This window comes from Anopheles merus, chromosome 2R (assembly GCF_017562075.2).
Source record: "Anopheles merus strain MAF chromosome 2R, AmerM5.1, whole genome shotgun sequence".
Lineage (NCBI taxonomy): Eukaryota > Metazoa > Arthropoda > Insecta > Diptera > Culicidae > Anopheles > Anopheles merus.
This window is the reverse complement of record NC_054082.1, coordinates 18,377,551-18,394,088: the sequence shown is the minus strand read 5'-3', so window position 1 is coordinate 18,394,088 and position 16,538 is coordinate 18,377,551. Positions and strand designations below refer to the sequence as shown.

The window sequence follows — 16,538 nt, the reverse complement described above, 5'->3', positions numbered from 1 at the left end:
AACACAAAAAAAGATCCATTTTGTTGTGTCTCTTGCAACTGCCATGTTTTATGAACTCCAGTACACAACAGCCCCGCTAAGCATCCGGTGCATCCTGCGGGAAACGCCACTTCCCGTCCGGTTGTTGCTGTTTGCCCCGTTTCTTCGCCTCCTTGCGGCCCACTTCGCGCAGCTCCAGCCGCCGCTCCTTGCGCGTCCCATTGTCCTCGGCCAGCTGAGTGAAGTAGCGCTCGCGAAAGTTTTCCACCACCGTCGCCGGCATTTCGAATGCACCGAGATCGGCTTCACTGTCGGACACCTTCTCGTAGGTCAGCAGCCGCCGGGAGCTGTACCCGGACAGGGGCTGCTCGGAGTTGGCCACCAACTGAAGGCACTTGTGGCGAGGCAGCACGTCCGAATCTGCATCTTTCCTGTGTGCGCGTGTGCGTGAACAACCGTAGAATTACCTATTTGGGAGCTGTGCTGAAAGTTGCTGGCAGCTTACCTTAACATCGGGAACCAGCAAACCAGCCGGCCGCCGAGCTTCAAGTGTCGTGCCGAAAATTGTAACAAATCCTTGTACATCTGGCACAGCTGGTACGGCGAGGTAGAGGGATAGTGGACGGCATCCTCCGTCATAGCGGTCGCTCGACGCTGTGTCTTAAACTCGATTCGCTCCGTCGCCTCACGAATCCCATAGGGGGCTAGTAATAAAAGCAAAAAAGGTAAAATTATCTAACATGTTCTCATACCGTCCCAACCGCACAACACTACGTACGATCGGTGATTATACTGTCAAAGACAATGCTATCCGCCCATATGCTGCGGGAAAAGTCCGCTATCAGCACGTCGACAAACAGTCCGCCGCACCCGTACTGCTGCAGGTTCGCGTAAATGCTCTCATCCTTCTCGCGCACCTTCTGATTCACGCGCGTCGGTTTCGACTTGCCATGCACGATCATGTAGTCAATGTCGGCTCCGGCAACGTACGCACCAAACTTGGCCGCAGCAACCAGCAGTGAGCCGGACCCGGCAAACGGGTCAAACACCAGATGCCCACTTTCGACCAGGCCCTGGTTTGCCATCAACAGCGACAGCTGCGGATCCATCGAAGTGTTGCCGATGAATTTGCGCGTCTTGAGCGATATTTCGTTAATCATATCGCGCTTCCCGTCCGCCACCCACCGCCCGAACAGTACATCGTACGGTTGCTCCGGCACGTCCATCGGATCCAGGCCCCAAAACTCGATGTACCAGTAGTGCACGTCGGGCGTTTTCAGATTGACCGGCCCTTCCACCGGCAGGTACTGCATGGTTTCGATTTTGGCCACCTTTTCCCGCTGGCTGAAGTGTTTGTTGTACGTTTCCACCGTTATTTTGAACGATTTGTTCGCCTCGAAATGGGTCGCCAGCGATTTGGCGTTCGATTCGATGTGCTGACGCAGCGCTTGGTGGAAGTTCGTCAGCCCGTCGTTAGAATGTGCCCACAGTTCGAATATGCATCGAAGCGACATCGAACGGGAGGCTAGCTTGCGGGCGGCCTCGTCATTTTGCAGCCCGACCACCCAAAACGGACGCTCCGGATTGTGGTCAGCCGGCGTTTCCATTTGAATGTTCCATATTCGCAGCAGGGATGCAATTTCCTGGTGAGGGACAAGAGGGAAAGGCGTCAAACCAGGTGGGGGGGGGCGAAGAGAGGGCTATCACGTGTGCAACAGCTAGTTACCGCTTGCCGGAAGTCCACATGCTCCTGTGCAAACCAGAGGACGTATTTTTTCAGCGTACTGCTCATCGTTTCGGCAACTCGCTCGCGTGTGCGTTGAAAAACATGCGTTCCGGTCGCGTCCCAGTCGCGCAACTGACGTTTCTCACGTAAACAAACAACAAACATTTTCTTCCCGTTATGACATTATTCGCTTGTTATTCTTTTTTATTTTTATCATCGGTGTTGGAATTTTCGATCAAGAATGCCTTTCCCCTGCCATCTCTATGTTCGATTGACTTGAATGTGAAACTTACACGACGGCATTGTCTGCACTTCCGCTGTGACCGTGCTCGTGATGCCGAGATTAGCCAAACCGCCCCGCACTAATCCGCAGGTGAACGCCACAAACTGGAAAGGGAAATCAAACCCATAAGCGTTCTAATTCGTACAAAGAAAAGGGGAAATGGTTTCGGAAATGCATCCCCCCTGTCCCATTACCTTTGGAGCATGTTCAAGATACTGCGAGCCGGACGACAGACGGGTTAGAAAGCGGAATGCATTGTCCTGCAGCACGTACACCCCCTGGTGATTGGTGCGCAAGTTGTCGATCTGTTTCCGGTAGATTGAGCTCCAAAAGTCGGTACAAATAAACTTCATCGTATCCAGCTCGTCCTTAAACCGGGGCCACTCCCGCGTCAAGCGTTCGATGATTCTGTACCCCGTGGTGAACCCGATGTATTCGAGCGTAGAGAGATCATTTTCCTGCAATAACGGCGGAAACGGCGGAACAGTAGTTGAGCAATTCGCAGACCTGGCGGGTGAATAATCTGCACAGTCTCCTACGTACCTTACTGTTTTCTTTCGACAGCGTGTAGTTCACTATTTCCGAGTGTAAAAACTCGAATATTGCTTCCTCCGCCATCGGGTTGAATTGGTTTGTGGGGCCTTCAGGGAGACAACTTCTGACCGAGTCTGCGATCAAAACAAAACCATCCAAGCACACTGAAACCCAGTTGGCATATAAGCGGTTGTCAAGGCGGTTCTACGTCAAACGATACACAATGTTGTACGCAACTGTCGCATATCGGTTTCAGGGCGGGTTTGATAAGAGCAAAGTGTTCGTTTGAAAACATTCGCTTAAGAAGGGGGCTCCGTGGGACTCCAACATTGCATTTCTCATCATTGGCAGTAATTGCACGCGTTCAGAAACGTTTGCGTTCAGGAACACATTTATTTTACTCATTCAATTTGCGATTTCCGCTACTGGTACTGGTACATACCGCTATTTTGTGGTTTCGGTTGGTAAATTTATTCCCAAGTGGTTACATATTGTTAAGCTTCGGATGCCCACTGCATGGCATATGAAGCGTCTAATTTCCGTACGTATTCCGCTTTATGCTTGAATTAATTATTAAGTTGATTTCGTTCATTCCGTTAGCGAGTAGTGTAAAGGGAGCTCAATAGACATTCATTGAATTTACTAATAGAATACACACACACGCACACACACACACATTATTTGAATTTTGAAGAGGCCTCAATCTGTTCCTCACGACCAAACAATTCACTTCGATTGTTGCTCATCCAATGCGGATTGCTTCTTCACTCCGCACTACACACAATCACACACGGACGATAAACATCAATCGAGAAAGGAGGGTTTTGTACTGAAACGGTGAACGAAGAACGTGTCGACGCTTAACTTTTGCATCGTAAATTTTAAATTCCAAAACCTTTGCCACTTTGTTTGCTAACGGAATACAGGGGACCTAACGGTTGTTGAACGAACGAACGCGACACCGAATCTGTATCTCGCTCGACAAAACGGTTTCCAGTGAGTAAGTAAGGGGTAGAGATTGTTGAAGGATTCGTGGTACTATTTCAAACGCGCGTAAACACACCGGCGACTCCTTGGTTCTTGCCTGGGGTCATGCCATCAAAACTGGCGGTTCGATTTTATCAGGTTGAGTGAATGGGTCTATAGAGGGGGGAGAAAACATGGATTCACGTTTAAGTGGAGTTGAGTTGAGTGAGATGCGAAAAACAATCCCTTCGTTCTTCGCAAATGGCGTCTGGCGGTTGGGGTTTTAGTTTCTACGATAGCGTCGCCTAGACGAAGCATTCTGCGACGAAGCTTGCTGGTTCTGGCCGGCGTAGATGTTGTTCAGAAAATCATCCAAATTCGGTTCACTAAAACAGGTAGAAAAGCGTTGAATCGATTAGAAGACGGGAACGCACACACTAATCGTTCACTCGTAAACAAAGCCTACTTTGCAGTCGGTTCTTTGCGGGAGCGTCCAATCTGATCCTTGTCCAGTGGTTGGCCGGCCTGATGCTGTGGTTGATGTTGCTGCTGTTGCTGTTGCTGCTGCTGCTGCTGCGAGCTACTGCCAAGCACAATGCGATACTGCACGATGTGCGAATTGGGCTGCAGGTGGGACAGGGCCCCCTTCTGACAGTTGGCCCACTCCGTAATGTCGTACACGTTGCCCTCCATCATCGCGAGATACTTCCAGCGCAAACCGAGGAAGCTCGTCTCAGCCCAAATGTCGCCCTGAAATGATAGATTTACGATCATATTGAGGATCGGTGGGGATGAAAGCGCAAAACCAAACAGCGTACCTCCCGTGCCGGATGACGGATCTTGCATGAACTACACTCCCTAGCCGCGTAGTGTGCCCGTCCGGTCGGTTTCCGCGGGTGGCGCAGACAGCAGCTGCTACATCTGTTCGCAAGACAATATGAAAATTAGGAAAAATCAAATAATATTAAGTGATCCGGCGCCTATCAGCCTGTTCCTTATCTGCACTGTTCCCCGTACCTGATAGTGTTGGCGGCTTCCGATATTTTCGTGTGCAGCTGCGTCAACAAATCGTTAATCTCCGACCACGCTTTCTCCGCGTTCAGTGCCTCGGCCAGGCTCTGGTCGTACTCTTTGCGGCTTTCCGGTTCGCCGATCAGCTCGAACGAGCGCTGCAGCACCTTGAACGCTTCCTCCGCGCCCGGCTGCTTGTTCTTGTCCGGGTGCACCAGTACGGCAATCTTCTTGTAGTGCTTCCGTATCTGCTCCTGCGAGCAGTCCGGACTCACGCCCAGAATACTGTACGCGTCCTTTCCCTTGCAGTTCAGCAGCGAGGACATCGCTTCGTCCGCCGTCGACGGTAGCCGACCGTCCCGGTACGGGGTCGACTTACCACCGGGCGGTTCGGCCGGTTTCTGCTTACGACAGCGCCGCCAGAATGCCCACCGCGACTCCTTGGCAAAGTGCCCGTCGAACGATTGCCAAGCGCGCCGGAAACAAGCGCCCGGGCGGCCGGAATTTTTGCCAAAATCTTGCCGAATCGTATGCACGTGCTGCCGGCAGTACTGATACGCGGACAGCACATAGTCCCACGCTAGACGGGCGCTCAGATACACCACGTCGCTGACGAGCGACCACAGCCAGTGCAGTGCCAGCATCGTGTACTCGAGCCACTTCAGCAGCAGCTTCTCCAGAAAGGCGTACTTTTGATTTTTGCGCGACCGCACCGAACGCTTTCCGCTGGCCTGGGGGTTACCGACCGACTTGTCCGGTTGCTTGCCGGGTGCGCGTGCACCGGCACTGCGGCCACCACCTCCCTTCCGATGTGTCGTAGCCGTTCGCGGTGGGTTAATCTTTTCGATATGTGTATCATTCGCTCCGTTTGTGTTCTTTTTCACGTTGTACAGGAAAGGGAGCTCCTCATGGCCGGCCTGATGCTGCTGCTGCTGCTGCTGCTTGTCCTGCCGGCCGGACGTTTCCGACGAGCCGATACTTACCTGATCGTACTCGTCCGAATCGTACTCCTCGTAATCTTCGCCACGCTCTTCCTCCGTTTCGTCGTTTGCCAACGGCGCGGAGGACGCATCGCTTCGACAATTCTGCAGCCCACCAGCTTCATCCTCGTTCGAATGCGTGCCCGAGCGCCCTTTCTTCCCGACTGTCTCGAGCCCTTCCGCACCGGAACGCGAACCACCCTTGTCGCGCTTAACGCCGCTCGTCTTGTCGCTCTTATTGCGTCCCTTTTCCTGGCCCGATCTTAGCGTAGCGTCAGCGCTTCCTTCCATCGGCTTGCTGCTGCCTCCATCCGTCATCGTGGGAGAGTTCGTCCCAGTTCCAGCACCATTCGTACGGTCACCCTTGCGCGTGCTTCCATCATTGGCCCTATCCTTCGCGTGCGTAATATTCCCAGCGTTTCCCATCGATTTTCGTTCTCCGTTGGCATTGGAACGTTTCGATTCGCGTTTCGATTTTCCACCGGAACCACCGTTCGGTCCATTGCCACCGGACACCTTTGTGCCGTTGCCGAACGTTGCCGGAAGGGCGCTTACCATTTCCCCGTTAGTGGACGAGTTTGAAGCGAACGGATTACCTCCGGACGGTACGTTTTTGCTCAGCACATCGGAGTACGACATGCGCATCGGCTTTACCTCCGCCACTATGCGCTGCTTCTTGTTCACGTTCTGGTCCAGCTTGGCCGAGTTGTCGTCGTTCTGCTGGTTGTATACGGCCGCAGCGTTCGTATTGTTGCGATTCGACGACACCGCCGGCACTACGCTCGGCGAGCTGGAGGGCGATCCGTGCGCTTGCGATGCCGTACCGATCACGTTCGGTGTGACGGGATTGATGACGGGTTTCGAAAATGCCACCTTGGTGGGGGACACGGTAGCCTTGCTGTTATCTTCCTGCACGGGTGGGTTACCTACGGACTGCGAGGGTGCATCATTTACCAAAGACGAGGGCCCGTTGCCATACGTGCCGGAAATGGTCGGTGCCCAGTTGCCGACCAGCTGGCTGATCAACGAGCTGGTGCTGTTGTTGCCATTCTCCAGCGTTTGGCTCGTGGTGGCCTGTGGTACTGGCGCTGCTGCTTGCTGGGTAGGATGGGTAACTTGTGCAGGGGGAGTAGACATTGAAGAGAACTGGGACATCGGTTGTTGCTGCTGTTGTGGCTGTTCCTGCTGCTGTTGCGGTTGTTGTTGCTGTTGTTGCTGTTGTGGGTTATGTAGGGTAAATCCAAACCCTGGAGCAGCCAGCATGAAGCTGCTGTTGTTTGAAAACAGCTCATAGCCCTGCTTATCCTGCACGACATGGTTCTGGTTTGGATCTTCCTGCGCACAGGGCATCATACCGGGTGCAGCAGCAGCAGCAGCAGCAGTGACAGCACTGGCCTGATGTTGCTGCGGTTGATACACCACCTTGATCGCTTGTCCGTATGCATCCGAGTACTCATCCTCCAGCGGTTGGTGCCCTCCATGGTGCATGGAAAAGCCTGTCCCGCTCGCACCATATCCGTCCACCATGCCAGCTGCACCGTGGTAGTATGGTGCCCCTGACGGTGCTACCACCGGCACGGTCGGAACCGCGTACGACAGATGCTGCGGATGGGGCAGCAGCTGCGGCGGCACTACTGGCTGCTGCAGCAGCGTCTGATGCAGCTGCTGGTGGAACTGGTGCTGTGCGTGCGCGGCGTAGTGATGCGGCGGCGGCAGTGGCGGCTGCACCTGCTGGTTCGGGGGCCAGAAATTTTCATTCCCATCGCGCGTATTATTAGACATTTTCGGTGTGCCCTTATTCCCTGCCTAGATGCGCGCTGGAAAAGGAGCGGATGCGTGCCCTCCGCCGGAAACTGCAGCTGTGTGCCGTGCGCCGTTCGAATGCAATGCCATCGACAGCCGCGACTGGGGGGTAGCGATGGGTTGGAGACGGTACGGCGATGGTTGATGTGGAACTTCTAGGACATACACACACGCGTTGTATCCCACCACCCACCGTACAAACCGTACGCGCCACCTGAAACGCGCGATTTATTACCGACGGCTGGGCGACAGCGCACGACGGTCGAACGATGCGCTGTGCCTGATTTTCCACCGCAATAGGGCCGTCCGTACGGTCGCCACTTGGAAAAACCGACGCGCGTAGAGGAAAATTACCAAACGAAAATCCTTCTGTGCCACCACGAAGACGTGAAGAACACTTTGAGTAATAAGGAGCACAAGAGGAGAAAGAAGAATATTCTTATTTTACGCATGCACTGTCATACTGCAAACGGTTGACAGCTGTGCTTGAGCCGCATTTACACGGTGCCGGTGGGGTGTATTGGCAAATTGAGATTTTTATGTGAAATAAATAATTAATTAGTGTTTTGGAGAATTTTACAGAAAGTATGACCGACAATCGAGCTAATTCATCAAAGTCCGTTTAAAAAAACGAAAGACTGCCACAAGTGCTACATTTGGGCCATGGCTATAGCCCTGTAACCATTCTTTTGCTTCAGCCCTGAACCGGTTCGGCGCATAAACGGGTTTCTAAGAAAATTAAAACACAATCATATTTTCCATCGACCAAAGCCGCCTGTTGAATATTTTAAACACCTTTTCCTGCATCAAATAATCGGTACACTTTGGCCTTTGATTAGTGTGCAATTAGAAAAAAATAGTTTCTTCGCCGAAATCCATCGAACCGGTTCGCACACCAGCTCAATCCGCCATACGGTTTCAAGTGCAAGGGTAACGGAAAAAAGCGTCTCGTTTTTGGTACACTCAACAAATAGTTTCTATTGCTGAGCTTGCGAGAGGTAATCGGCTTAGGAGGAAGTTGTTGTTGAAGTTACGATAAAAATCACTTTTATCACATTAGGCATTATCTTATCACACTCCCAACGTGAGCAGTGCCGCGTCTGTGCGTACGTGTATGTATGTGTGTGTGTGTGGTAGTGTGTTGCCATCCCAGAGACACAAACAAAAGAAAGATCTGCCAAAGCGATGCAAATCCCGAAATAGATAGCAAAACGTCCATATGGAACAACGGTTCGGGCAATCGGTGAAGCAACCAGTCGTGTGAGCGTAGGCCGTGCCGTGCAGTCACTACTCCATCGATTAACTTCGGGTGGAATTAATTTGCATAGTTTAGTTAAAATTATCCATCGATAGGCTTCCAGTCTGCATAGGGAGTTTCTCTAGCCTGTTTCGCGATTCGGTAGCAATGGCAGGCGAATTTATTGGTGTTGAATTACGGTCATTGACTGCTGCGTTGCTGCTGGCAACGTTAATGGTGCTGGGCGTCAGCGGAACGCCGAACGGGACGGTCAGCAAGGATGATGGTGAAGGGAAGCTCATTTTTGCGCATGTTGTAAGTTGATAAGGGACAGTGGTTTTTTTGTGATACGGTCGCAATCTTTTGCCTTGATGGCACATTAAATCGCGAAAACATTTTTCTTTACACGGTTCTTTTGTGTTTTGTACGTTGCAGCTGTTCCGCCATGGCGATCGTACTCCGATCGATCCGTATCCGAACGATCCTTGGAAGGATCCCAGCCACTGGACCGCCGATTGGGGACAGCTAGTGAACGTAAGTCATATAAAAGCATTTAATTGCAACAAAAACCCCTGCAAAACGGTGAATAATGTCCCAACTCCACCCTTTTTGTTGCTTGCGTTTATTGCAGGCAGGTAAAATGCGCCATTTGCTGTTAGGAAAATGGCTACGCCAGCGGTACTCAAGCTTGCTGCAGGATACGTACAGCAACAACGAGATCTACGTACGCTCCACCGACGTCGACCGCACGCTGATGAGCGCGGAAGCGAATCTCGCCGGGCTGTATCCACCGACGGGACGGGACGTGTGGGACTCGGCCATCACCTGGCAACCGATCCCGGTGCACACCGTCACGGAGGAGCTGGACAGTGTGCTGGCGGCGAAGAAGCGCTGTCCCGCGTTTGACCACGCGCTGAAGGTGTACCGCCAATCGGAACCGTACCATTCGTACAACGCCTCGTTCGAGCCGGTGTACCGGTACGTAACGGAGAAGACGGGCCGCCGGTACGATTCGCTCTCCTCCCTGCAGAACCTGTACAGTGCGCTGCTGATCGAGGAGCTGAACAACTTCACACTGCCGGACTGGACCAAAACGGTCTATCCCGAACCGCTGCGTTCCGTCTCCGCCATGACGTTTGCGGTGAAAACGAACACCACCCAGCTGGCACGCCTGAAGATGGGCCCACTGGTGAAGGAAATGCTGAATCGGTTCCGCTCGAAGGCGAAGGGCACCCTCAAGCCGAACCGTTCCGTGTGGATGTACAGTGCGCACGACGTCACGGTCGCTAGCCTGCTGAATGCGCTGCGTGTGTTTGAGCTGCACAATCCACCGTTTGCGGCGTGCGTGCTGCTCGAGCTGCGGCAACCCGCCAATGGTGGCCAGGCGTACGTGGAGCTGTTCTACAAAAACACTACGGCCGAACCGTACCGGCTGGTCGTGCCTGGATGTGACGCACGGTGTCCGCTGGATAGGATGTTCGAAATCTACGACAACATTCTGCCGCAAGACTGGGAAGCCGAGTGCCAGCTGTCCCTGCTGTCGATGAGCTACGTCGAGGCGGACCTCAACTCGGCCAGCAGCTTGATCGGGGTCGTGCTGCTGACGGTCGTTTCGCTGCTCGTCCTGCTGACCGTGGTAGCCATCGCGAAGCGACGCAGCAGTCTGAACAGCGAACGATGGTACCTGCGGATCGATGGATGAGCGGACGGAGTTGCATTTACGACGTCACCCCATTTTATAATGTAATGTAGCGTTGTTTCATAAGGCTGATGTGACGGCTGTTGGTGGTACTGTCTGTTTGTTCTTTGTGGGAGCCTTTCTTCGTATGTTCTCCTTTGTGTTATCGAAATGCACTGGTTTAGAGAGATGAGATTTTTGTAAATGATAAATATACATTATAGCTGCAGACGGAAACGGAAGACGATTCTGTTAACAAAAAGATTTTTTGAACGTTTATTTTTCATGCACACGGAAAGAACTTTGTTCTGTTTGTACTGGAAGATGATGTAAAAAAAAGTTAGAAATACTCAATTTAATCTCAACGGAAAAAAGATCCGGTTCAAAACTCCAAATCCTCCATTTTAACCTTCTTCTTGATCGGCGTGTTGCGTATCTTCTGTTTGCCACGTGCCGGGCAGATGGACGCGTTCAAACAGTCATTACAGCGCGGAAAGCGCGTCGTACAGATGGTTTGTCCGAAACCAACCAGCAGATGGTTCACCTCATCCCACAGCTCGTACGGTAACCACTTCTCCAGCGCTTGGCGCGTTTTTTCCGGATTTTTCGTTTCCTTCGGCACCCACTCCAGCCAGTTGGCGATGCGGTGTACGTGCGTATCCACCCCGATGCCGGTCACAATGTTCCAGGCGCTGCGCATGCAAAGATGGGCCATTTTTTTACCCACACCCGGCAGCTTGAGCAAACCTTCGATGCTGTTGGGAATGTCTCCTCCGTACTGGTCGATTAAAATTTGGGACATCTCCTTGATGAAGCGAGTTTTGTTCTGCAAACATAGAAAAAGCAAACGCTTTTGAATGATTGGTGCTTGGCAACACTGGTGCGTGGTTTTTTGAAATTTCACCACCCAAGGGGTGGGGGAGCTGTATTCATGTCACGTCAGTTTGGCAGCATCAAAACAAAGCGAACGTGCAGGAAACGTACAGCACACATTGTTGACACGGAAATCCGCAACCAGTTTCACGCGAATTGCTAGGCAAAATGAAGCTCACTATTAAGATATTGAAAGGAGAAGAATACTCTGTCGAGGTGCGTATTCATGCTGTTGCCATACTTCGTGCATAGTTATGGTAAAAGGCATATAAACAATGGCCCCTTTCTCTCTCTCTCTCTCTTTGCCCAACAGACCACAGAAGAGTCGACAATTCAGCAGATTAAGGAAGAGATTGAGAAGAAAAGCTCTATACCGGTAGAACACCAGAAGCTGCTGCTAGTGGGGAAAGCGCTGGCGGATGAAAAGACTGTCGCCTCCTATGGCAGCATTGTGAACGGTACGAAGCTGACGCTGGTGGTCAAGAAGCCGGATCCACTGCGGGACGTCATCTACCGCCACTTCAAGCGCTACCTGCAGGAAGAGCAATCGCAGCGATTGACGACCAAATTTATGGACGACTTTGAACAAAAGCTACACCAACTCAGCCTGGACGATCTGGAAAAGATCGCCACGGAGATGTTGGCGAAAAAGGGCCAAAATGTGACAGCTTCCGACGCCGTGTAATTTAGGCCAGACGAGCTCCGCCGCACGAGTGATGTTCCATTTACCAACTAACACTACTGTTTCAATATTCAATAAACTCCACACGCAACCAAACGTGACAGTAATGGGCTTCACATCACGTACCTTATAGAATCCGACAGGGTAGATAAGCTTCTGCAACACAGCACTGTCGGTGGCAACGATCGATTCCGGCGTAAGACCGTGCTTCTTCAGCCGCAGCATACATTCGTGGTTCGCTTGGTCCTTTGTTTGGCTCGACAGCACCAGCGACACCAGACAGTGGTAGCGTTTCACACGTTCCGGCACTTCCGTGGCACCTTGGTCCTGAGCGAACTGATCGCAACCCATCGTGTCGACCGGGGCCAGAATGGCTCTGCGCATTTCGCGAATGTTTTCCATCGTCTGACGCCAGTTTTTGGGCTCCCACTTGGACTCTTTGGCGACGGTTGAGTCATCAGTGTTATCGTTTTCGAGCTCTCGTTTGATAGGAGAATGGCCAGTCCCTGCTGGCTCGCGTTTGATCGGAGTTTTCTCCGGCACGGAACTGGTTAGCTCTGGCATCGTCTCATCGTCCACAGGCTCGACATTAATTTTTACTTCTGTCTGCGGTAATATGGCACTGCTAGTGCCCATCATTTCATTCCCACCTTCGACATCGCCGTTTGTGTCTGGCTGCTTTTCTGGCGTCTTTTCATTCCCCAGCTGCGGTGCTACGACGGTTTCGTCAGACTTTTCTTTTGTAACAATTTCATTCTTTACAGTAGCGAGTGCCTCAGTACTCACACAATGGTCAGTCCCTGCTGGCTCGCGTTTGATCGGAGTTTTCTCCGGCACGGAACTGGTTAGCTCTGGCATCGTCTCATCGTCCACAGGCTCGACATTAATTTTTACTTCTGTCTGCGGTAATATGGCACTGCTAGTGCCCATAATTTCATTCCCACCTTCGACATCGCCGTTTGTGTCTGGCTGCTTTTCTGGCGTCTTTTCATTCCCACGCTGCGGTGCTACGACGGTTTCGTCAGATTTTTCTTTTGTAACAATTTCATTCTTTACAGTAGCGAGTGCCTCAGTACTCACACAATGGTCAGTCCCTGCTGGCTCGCGTTTGATCGGAGTTTTCTCCGGCACGGAACTGGTTAGCTCTGGCATCGTATCATCGTCCACAGGCTCGACATTAATTTTTACTTCTGTCTGCGGTAATATGGCACTGCTAGTGCCCATCATTTCATTCCCACTTTCGACATCGCCGTTTGTGTCTGGCTGCTTTTCTGGCGTCTTTTCATTCCCCAATTGCGGTGATACGACGGTTTCGTCAGACTTTTCTTTTGTAACAATTTCATTCTTTACAGTAGCGAGTGCCTCAGTACGGATATTGGTTGCACGCTTTTGAATCGCCTTTTTGGTAGGTTTCTCTTGTGCGACACCATTCACCGCACTGCCGCTTTCGTCCTTGGCCTTGAGCCCGCGTGCCGGTGGTTTGCTACTGGAAGCATGCTTTTCCTGCGGGTTGAGCCCTTGGGCAGCTTTCTGCAGCAGAGTTAAGCCCTCTTTCTTGGCGTAATTTTGTGTTTTGCGCGGTGAGAAGTATGGAGACTTCGATTCCTGGAAATGTAGCAAAAGCAGAGAAGATGGTTACTCCTGTGAGGAATGAGGAAATCGAGCGAAAAATCATAATTACCATTGTAGTAGTGAGTAAACGATATGCAGCGGAGTAGAAAATACGCATATACAGTGAGAAATTGGCTGTTCTACTGTACACAGAGGACAGAAATTACGGAATTTGTTTGCTTTCCGCGTGTTTACCAAGAAAATAGCTCTGGCAACAGAAACCCGCTACGATACGCCGACTGCACGTCAAACGAATGTCAATGACCATTGATTTCTTGGAACGAAATGCCGCTCCAAACTGAGACGGATAAATATGGGGAAATTACAAAAAAATAATCGAAGCATTGTCACAAAAAAACTTGAAAAAAACTTCCCGAAAATGCTTACGGCACCATGTCCTAAAATAAGAAAAAATGCTGCATTTATTTATTCCGCCTGAGCGCTCGCGATTCGTACAATTTGCAGCACATCTGGCAACACTGGCATCTGTCATTGCGAGATAGGGCTAGCTGTCACTAGAGTCGAGCTGTCATCGGGCGAGAAAAGTGAAATCCATCCGCACCGCAGACGCCATTTAAACGTTGGCGCAAGCCTGCAGAGAGAGAAGACAAAATATTTTTGTTTTTTCCTACCATCCTGGTTCTGTTTGGTTCCACATTTCGTTTTAGTTTACCATCGTAAGCCTTAGCTTAGCACGTTAGCAGTAAGCCACAGTCGCATTGCAGGACGTATGCGATGATCCCGGTAAGTGTTTTGGTTGGTGCTGTGTGGCTACGGTGTGGTATCATTTCCGGTGCTTCGGATCGAGCTCCCGGCGAAACCACCGCACGCAGCAACCGGATGAGTAGCCGAATGCTCCGCCAGCGTCTAATACCGTGTTCTTTTCGTCCTTTCTTCGCTAACCGCTACTCCGATGATGGGTGATGTGCTCGCGCGGCATCACCGCCCCCCTTCCCCTTCCGTACCGTGGGTACGCGGGACGCGCAGAGAACTAAAGTGTTTGTAGGCAGCTTGCCACCGGCGACGAAGCCGGAGGAAGTGCGCCGGCTGTTCGAGAACTATGGCGTGGTGACGGAATGCGACGTCATGAATCGGTGCGCGTTCGTCCACATGCAAAACCAGGATATGGCCGAGAGTGCGATCCAGGCGCTGCACAATACCACCTTCAAGGGTGTGACGATCGTGGTGGAGCGTGGCCGGGTGCGGGAAAGGCCGCCGGGCGGCGTCGGTGGCGGCAGCATGGATAGTGCGCGCGGTCGTCCCGGCGCCGGTCCCATGCGAGGCTCGCGCGGTGGAATGCGCAGCCAGCCGTACGGTGTCGGCGCTGGGTACGGTGCCGCTCGCACTCCGGGAGGTTATGGGGCACGTGCAAACTATGGTACCGGCGGTGGTCGTTATGAAGGAGGTTATAGGTAAGCGCTATTAAACGATATTTTTGAAACGTCTTTCAACTTATTAACAAAATTGTTACATTTCTTTCTCTCGCTCTCTCTCTCTTTCTCTCTCTATTTCTCTTATTCTTCCGTCTGAGCTACAGGAACGACTCCGGGTACAGTTCCTCCAGCAATGCTTATGGGTACGGTTACAGCAGCAATGGCGGGGGCTATGGAAGTACCCGGCACTCTAGCAGCGAGGACCGCCGCGGTTTTACACTGCCATCCTATCCCTCCGATCCGAGCCGGGGAACGTACGGTAGCAATTACGATGGCTATTCCAGCTACGATGGCGGCTACAGTAGCTATGGGTACGATACTACACAAGGATCCTCCAGCTACCAGCGATGGCCATCTTCAGCTCCAGCAACGGCAGATAGCTAGTATGTTTAAGCAATTTCGTGAATCCTTTAGTCGAAGGTGTGTGTGTGTCTGTACTAACTAACAGTGTCGTTTGCCTTTATTTTTCATTAGCTCATACGCTGGCGGCTACTCACAAGCTTCGGCGGACCCCGCAGCAGCAGTGGGACAAACTACAGATTATAGTCAATCTTATCCTTCCATGAGCAGTAGCTCCTCGGGATACCGGTAAGCATTAGCAGGCATTACAGTAGGCATTCGGTAGGCATTACAGGTGCCCATCCGACCGTCGATGCACTTATTTTCACTCGTCTCAATCCGATCATAGTTCCGCTTCCGGGTACGGTCAGCCAGCGTCGGGCAGAAGATTCTAGGAAGATGCCAACGGAGCTGCATGAGAATGTGTGCGAGGGGTCTGTAGCAGCAGCGGCAGCGGCAGGGGAGAAATCTTATACGTTTGTTCAATGCGACATTGCGTCCCACAACCTCATGTTAAAGCGACTAGGATCAGCGCTACTCTAGGACGGTCCACGGTATCATGTACTGTTACTATCAACGATCATCATCTCTCGCCCTACACAATCATCGTAATCATCGGTTTTGCTCACGATTATGCTCTTAGTTTTCACGCCGCCACGTGAAAGTAGTTGGTGTAGCACATTTGTAAACTTCGGTACCCTCTGCACTAACCAAACCATTCAGATAAAGTGAATGCTTTCTGCATTTTCACGGCAGTGGCATGATTTGCGAATAAGAACAAAGAAAGAGTTACTAATTTACTTAACACACTACTACCGTACTGGTTCAGATTGTCAACTGGCAGCAATCTTTCCTTCCCTTCTTGAGAATGAGTATATAATTTGTTACTGTTTGTTAATGTGCTTTAGAAATGTGCTATTTCCTGTTTTTCTTTCTTTCTAATTTTCGCTTCAAATTTACAATCGAAAACGACCGATTGTGCGGACAAATCGAACAGTAAGCATTAGAGTATAGAAGGAAAAGCAGCCACTCTAATCAGTCTAATGATGCGTTATGTATTTTTTTTATGTATACCCCGAAACCGGCCGCAGCAGCAGGATCAGGTTAATGCATGCGCACATAGGAACAATGCGGAAAGACAAATTCATAAGGGGGCACATCACCTGGGAGAAAAAGGACACACCGGCTGGGAACGTTTAGATGAAAAAAAAAAATAATAATACGATAGGACAGTGCATATTATGATGAGCGGAAACTAGAAAGACAAAGACTAAGTCGGAGAGAGGGGATTGATGAATGAACGGCAAACAAACATGCACGATAGAAGTTACACACATCCAAACCGCGAAGTAGAGAAGGAGGCAGACTTGTGCGTGTGCCCAAGATGGACAGTTTTTGTTGGT

General features: G+C 51.3%; 7 protein-coding genes across 11 annotated transcripts; 3 read left to right on the top strand and 4 right to left on the bottom strand.

The window, feature by feature from the left end:
- Position 1: 1 nt before the first annotated feature.
- LOC121590640 (tRNA (guanine(10)-N2)-methyltransferase homolog) lies at positions 2-1,870 on the bottom strand. The gene is made up of 4 exons (XM_041910478.1): positions 1,706-1,870; positions 758-1,622; positions 485-683; positions 2-410 (listed from the first exon to the last, which is right to left on the bottom strand). The coding sequence occupies exons 1-4, from the start codon at positions 1,868-1,870 to the stop codon at positions 77-79; spliced, it is 1,563 nt and encodes a 520-aa protein (XP_041766412.1). The 3' UTR covers positions 2-76.
- Positions 1,871-1,966: 96 nt separating this feature from the next.
- Positions 1,967-2,619, bottom strand: LOC121590644 (trafficking protein particle complex subunit 6b). Its single transcript, XM_041910482.1, has 3 exons — positions 2,532-2,619; positions 2,183-2,446; positions 1,967-2,092 (listed from the first exon to the last, which is right to left on the bottom strand). The coding sequence occupies exons 1-3, from the start codon at positions 2,604-2,606 to the stop codon at positions 1,967-1,969; spliced, it is 465 nt and encodes a 154-aa protein (XP_041766416.1). The 5' UTR covers positions 2,607-2,619.
- On the bottom strand, positions 2,531-7,711 carry LOC121590637. Its single transcript, XM_041910473.1, has 4 exons — positions 4,506-7,711; positions 4,307-4,409; positions 3,955-4,238; positions 2,531-3,874 (listed from the first exon to the last, which is right to left on the bottom strand). The coding sequence occupies exons 1-4, from the start codon at positions 7,259-7,261 to the stop codon at positions 3,772-3,774; spliced, it is 3,246 nt and encodes a 1,081-aa protein (XP_041766407.1). The 5' UTR covers positions 7,262-7,711; the 3' UTR covers positions 2,531-3,771.
- Positions 7,712-8,060: 349 nt separating this feature from the next.
- Positions 8,061-10,437, top strand: LOC121590642 (prostatic acid phosphatase). Its single transcript, XM_041910479.1, has 4 exons — positions 8,061-8,280; positions 8,343-8,834; positions 8,955-9,053; positions 9,151-10,437. Exons 2-4 carry the CDS (start codon positions 8,688-8,690, stop codon positions 10,219-10,221), a joined length of 1,317 nt encoding a protein of 438 aa, XP_041766413.1. The 5' UTR covers positions 8,061-8,280; positions 8,343-8,687; the 3' UTR covers positions 10,222-10,437.
- Positions 10,438-10,444: 7 nt separating this feature from the next.
- On the bottom strand, positions 10,445-13,796 carry LOC121590639. Of its 3 annotated transcripts, none has more exons than XM_041910476.1 (4): positions 13,434-13,796; positions 12,553-13,357; positions 11,879-12,258; positions 10,445-11,023 (listed from the first exon to the last, which is right to left on the bottom strand). In XM_041910476.1, exons 1-4 carry the CDS (start codon positions 13,479-13,481, stop codon positions 10,580-10,582), a joined length of 1,677 nt encoding a protein of 558 aa, XP_041766410.1. In that variant the 5' UTR covers positions 13,482-13,796; the 3' UTR covers positions 10,445-10,579. The 3 variants fall into 3 exon arrangements, with proteins under 3 accessions (XP_041766410.1, XP_041766411.1, XP_041766409.1); XM_041910477.1 differs by having other exon boundaries at positions 11,879-12,302; positions 12,597-13,357; XM_041910475.1 differs by having other exon boundaries at positions 11,879-13,357.
- LOC121590645 lies at positions 11,141-11,853 on the top strand. Its single transcript, XM_041910483.1, has 2 exons — positions 11,141-11,286; positions 11,384-11,853. The coding sequence occupies exons 1-2, from the start codon at positions 11,239-11,241 to the stop codon at positions 11,753-11,755; spliced, it is 420 nt and encodes a 139-aa protein (XP_041766417.1). The 5' UTR covers positions 11,141-11,238; the 3' UTR covers positions 11,756-11,853.
- Positions 13,797-13,882: 86 nt separating the features above from the next.
- LOC121590643 (glycine-rich RNA-binding protein 10) lies at positions 13,883-16,337 on the top strand. Of its 3 annotated transcripts, none has more exons than XR_006004461.1 (6): positions 13,883-14,107; positions 14,351-14,775; positions 14,901-15,179; positions 15,271-15,384; positions 15,485-16,131; positions 16,230-16,337. XR_006004461.1 is itself a non-coding variant. In XM_041910480.1 (5 exons), the coding sequence occupies exons 1-5, from the start codon at positions 14,099-14,101 to the stop codon at positions 15,528-15,530; spliced, it is 873 nt and encodes a 290-aa protein (XP_041766414.1). In that variant the 5' UTR covers positions 13,883-14,098; the 3' UTR covers positions 15,531-16,337. The 3 variants fall into 3 exon arrangements, 1 of the variants encoding a protein (XP_041766414.1); XR_006004460.1 differs by having other exon boundaries at positions 16,227-16,337; XM_041910480.1 differs by having other exon boundaries at positions 15,485-16,337.
- The last annotated feature ends 201 nt before the right edge of the window (positions 16,338-16,538 follow it).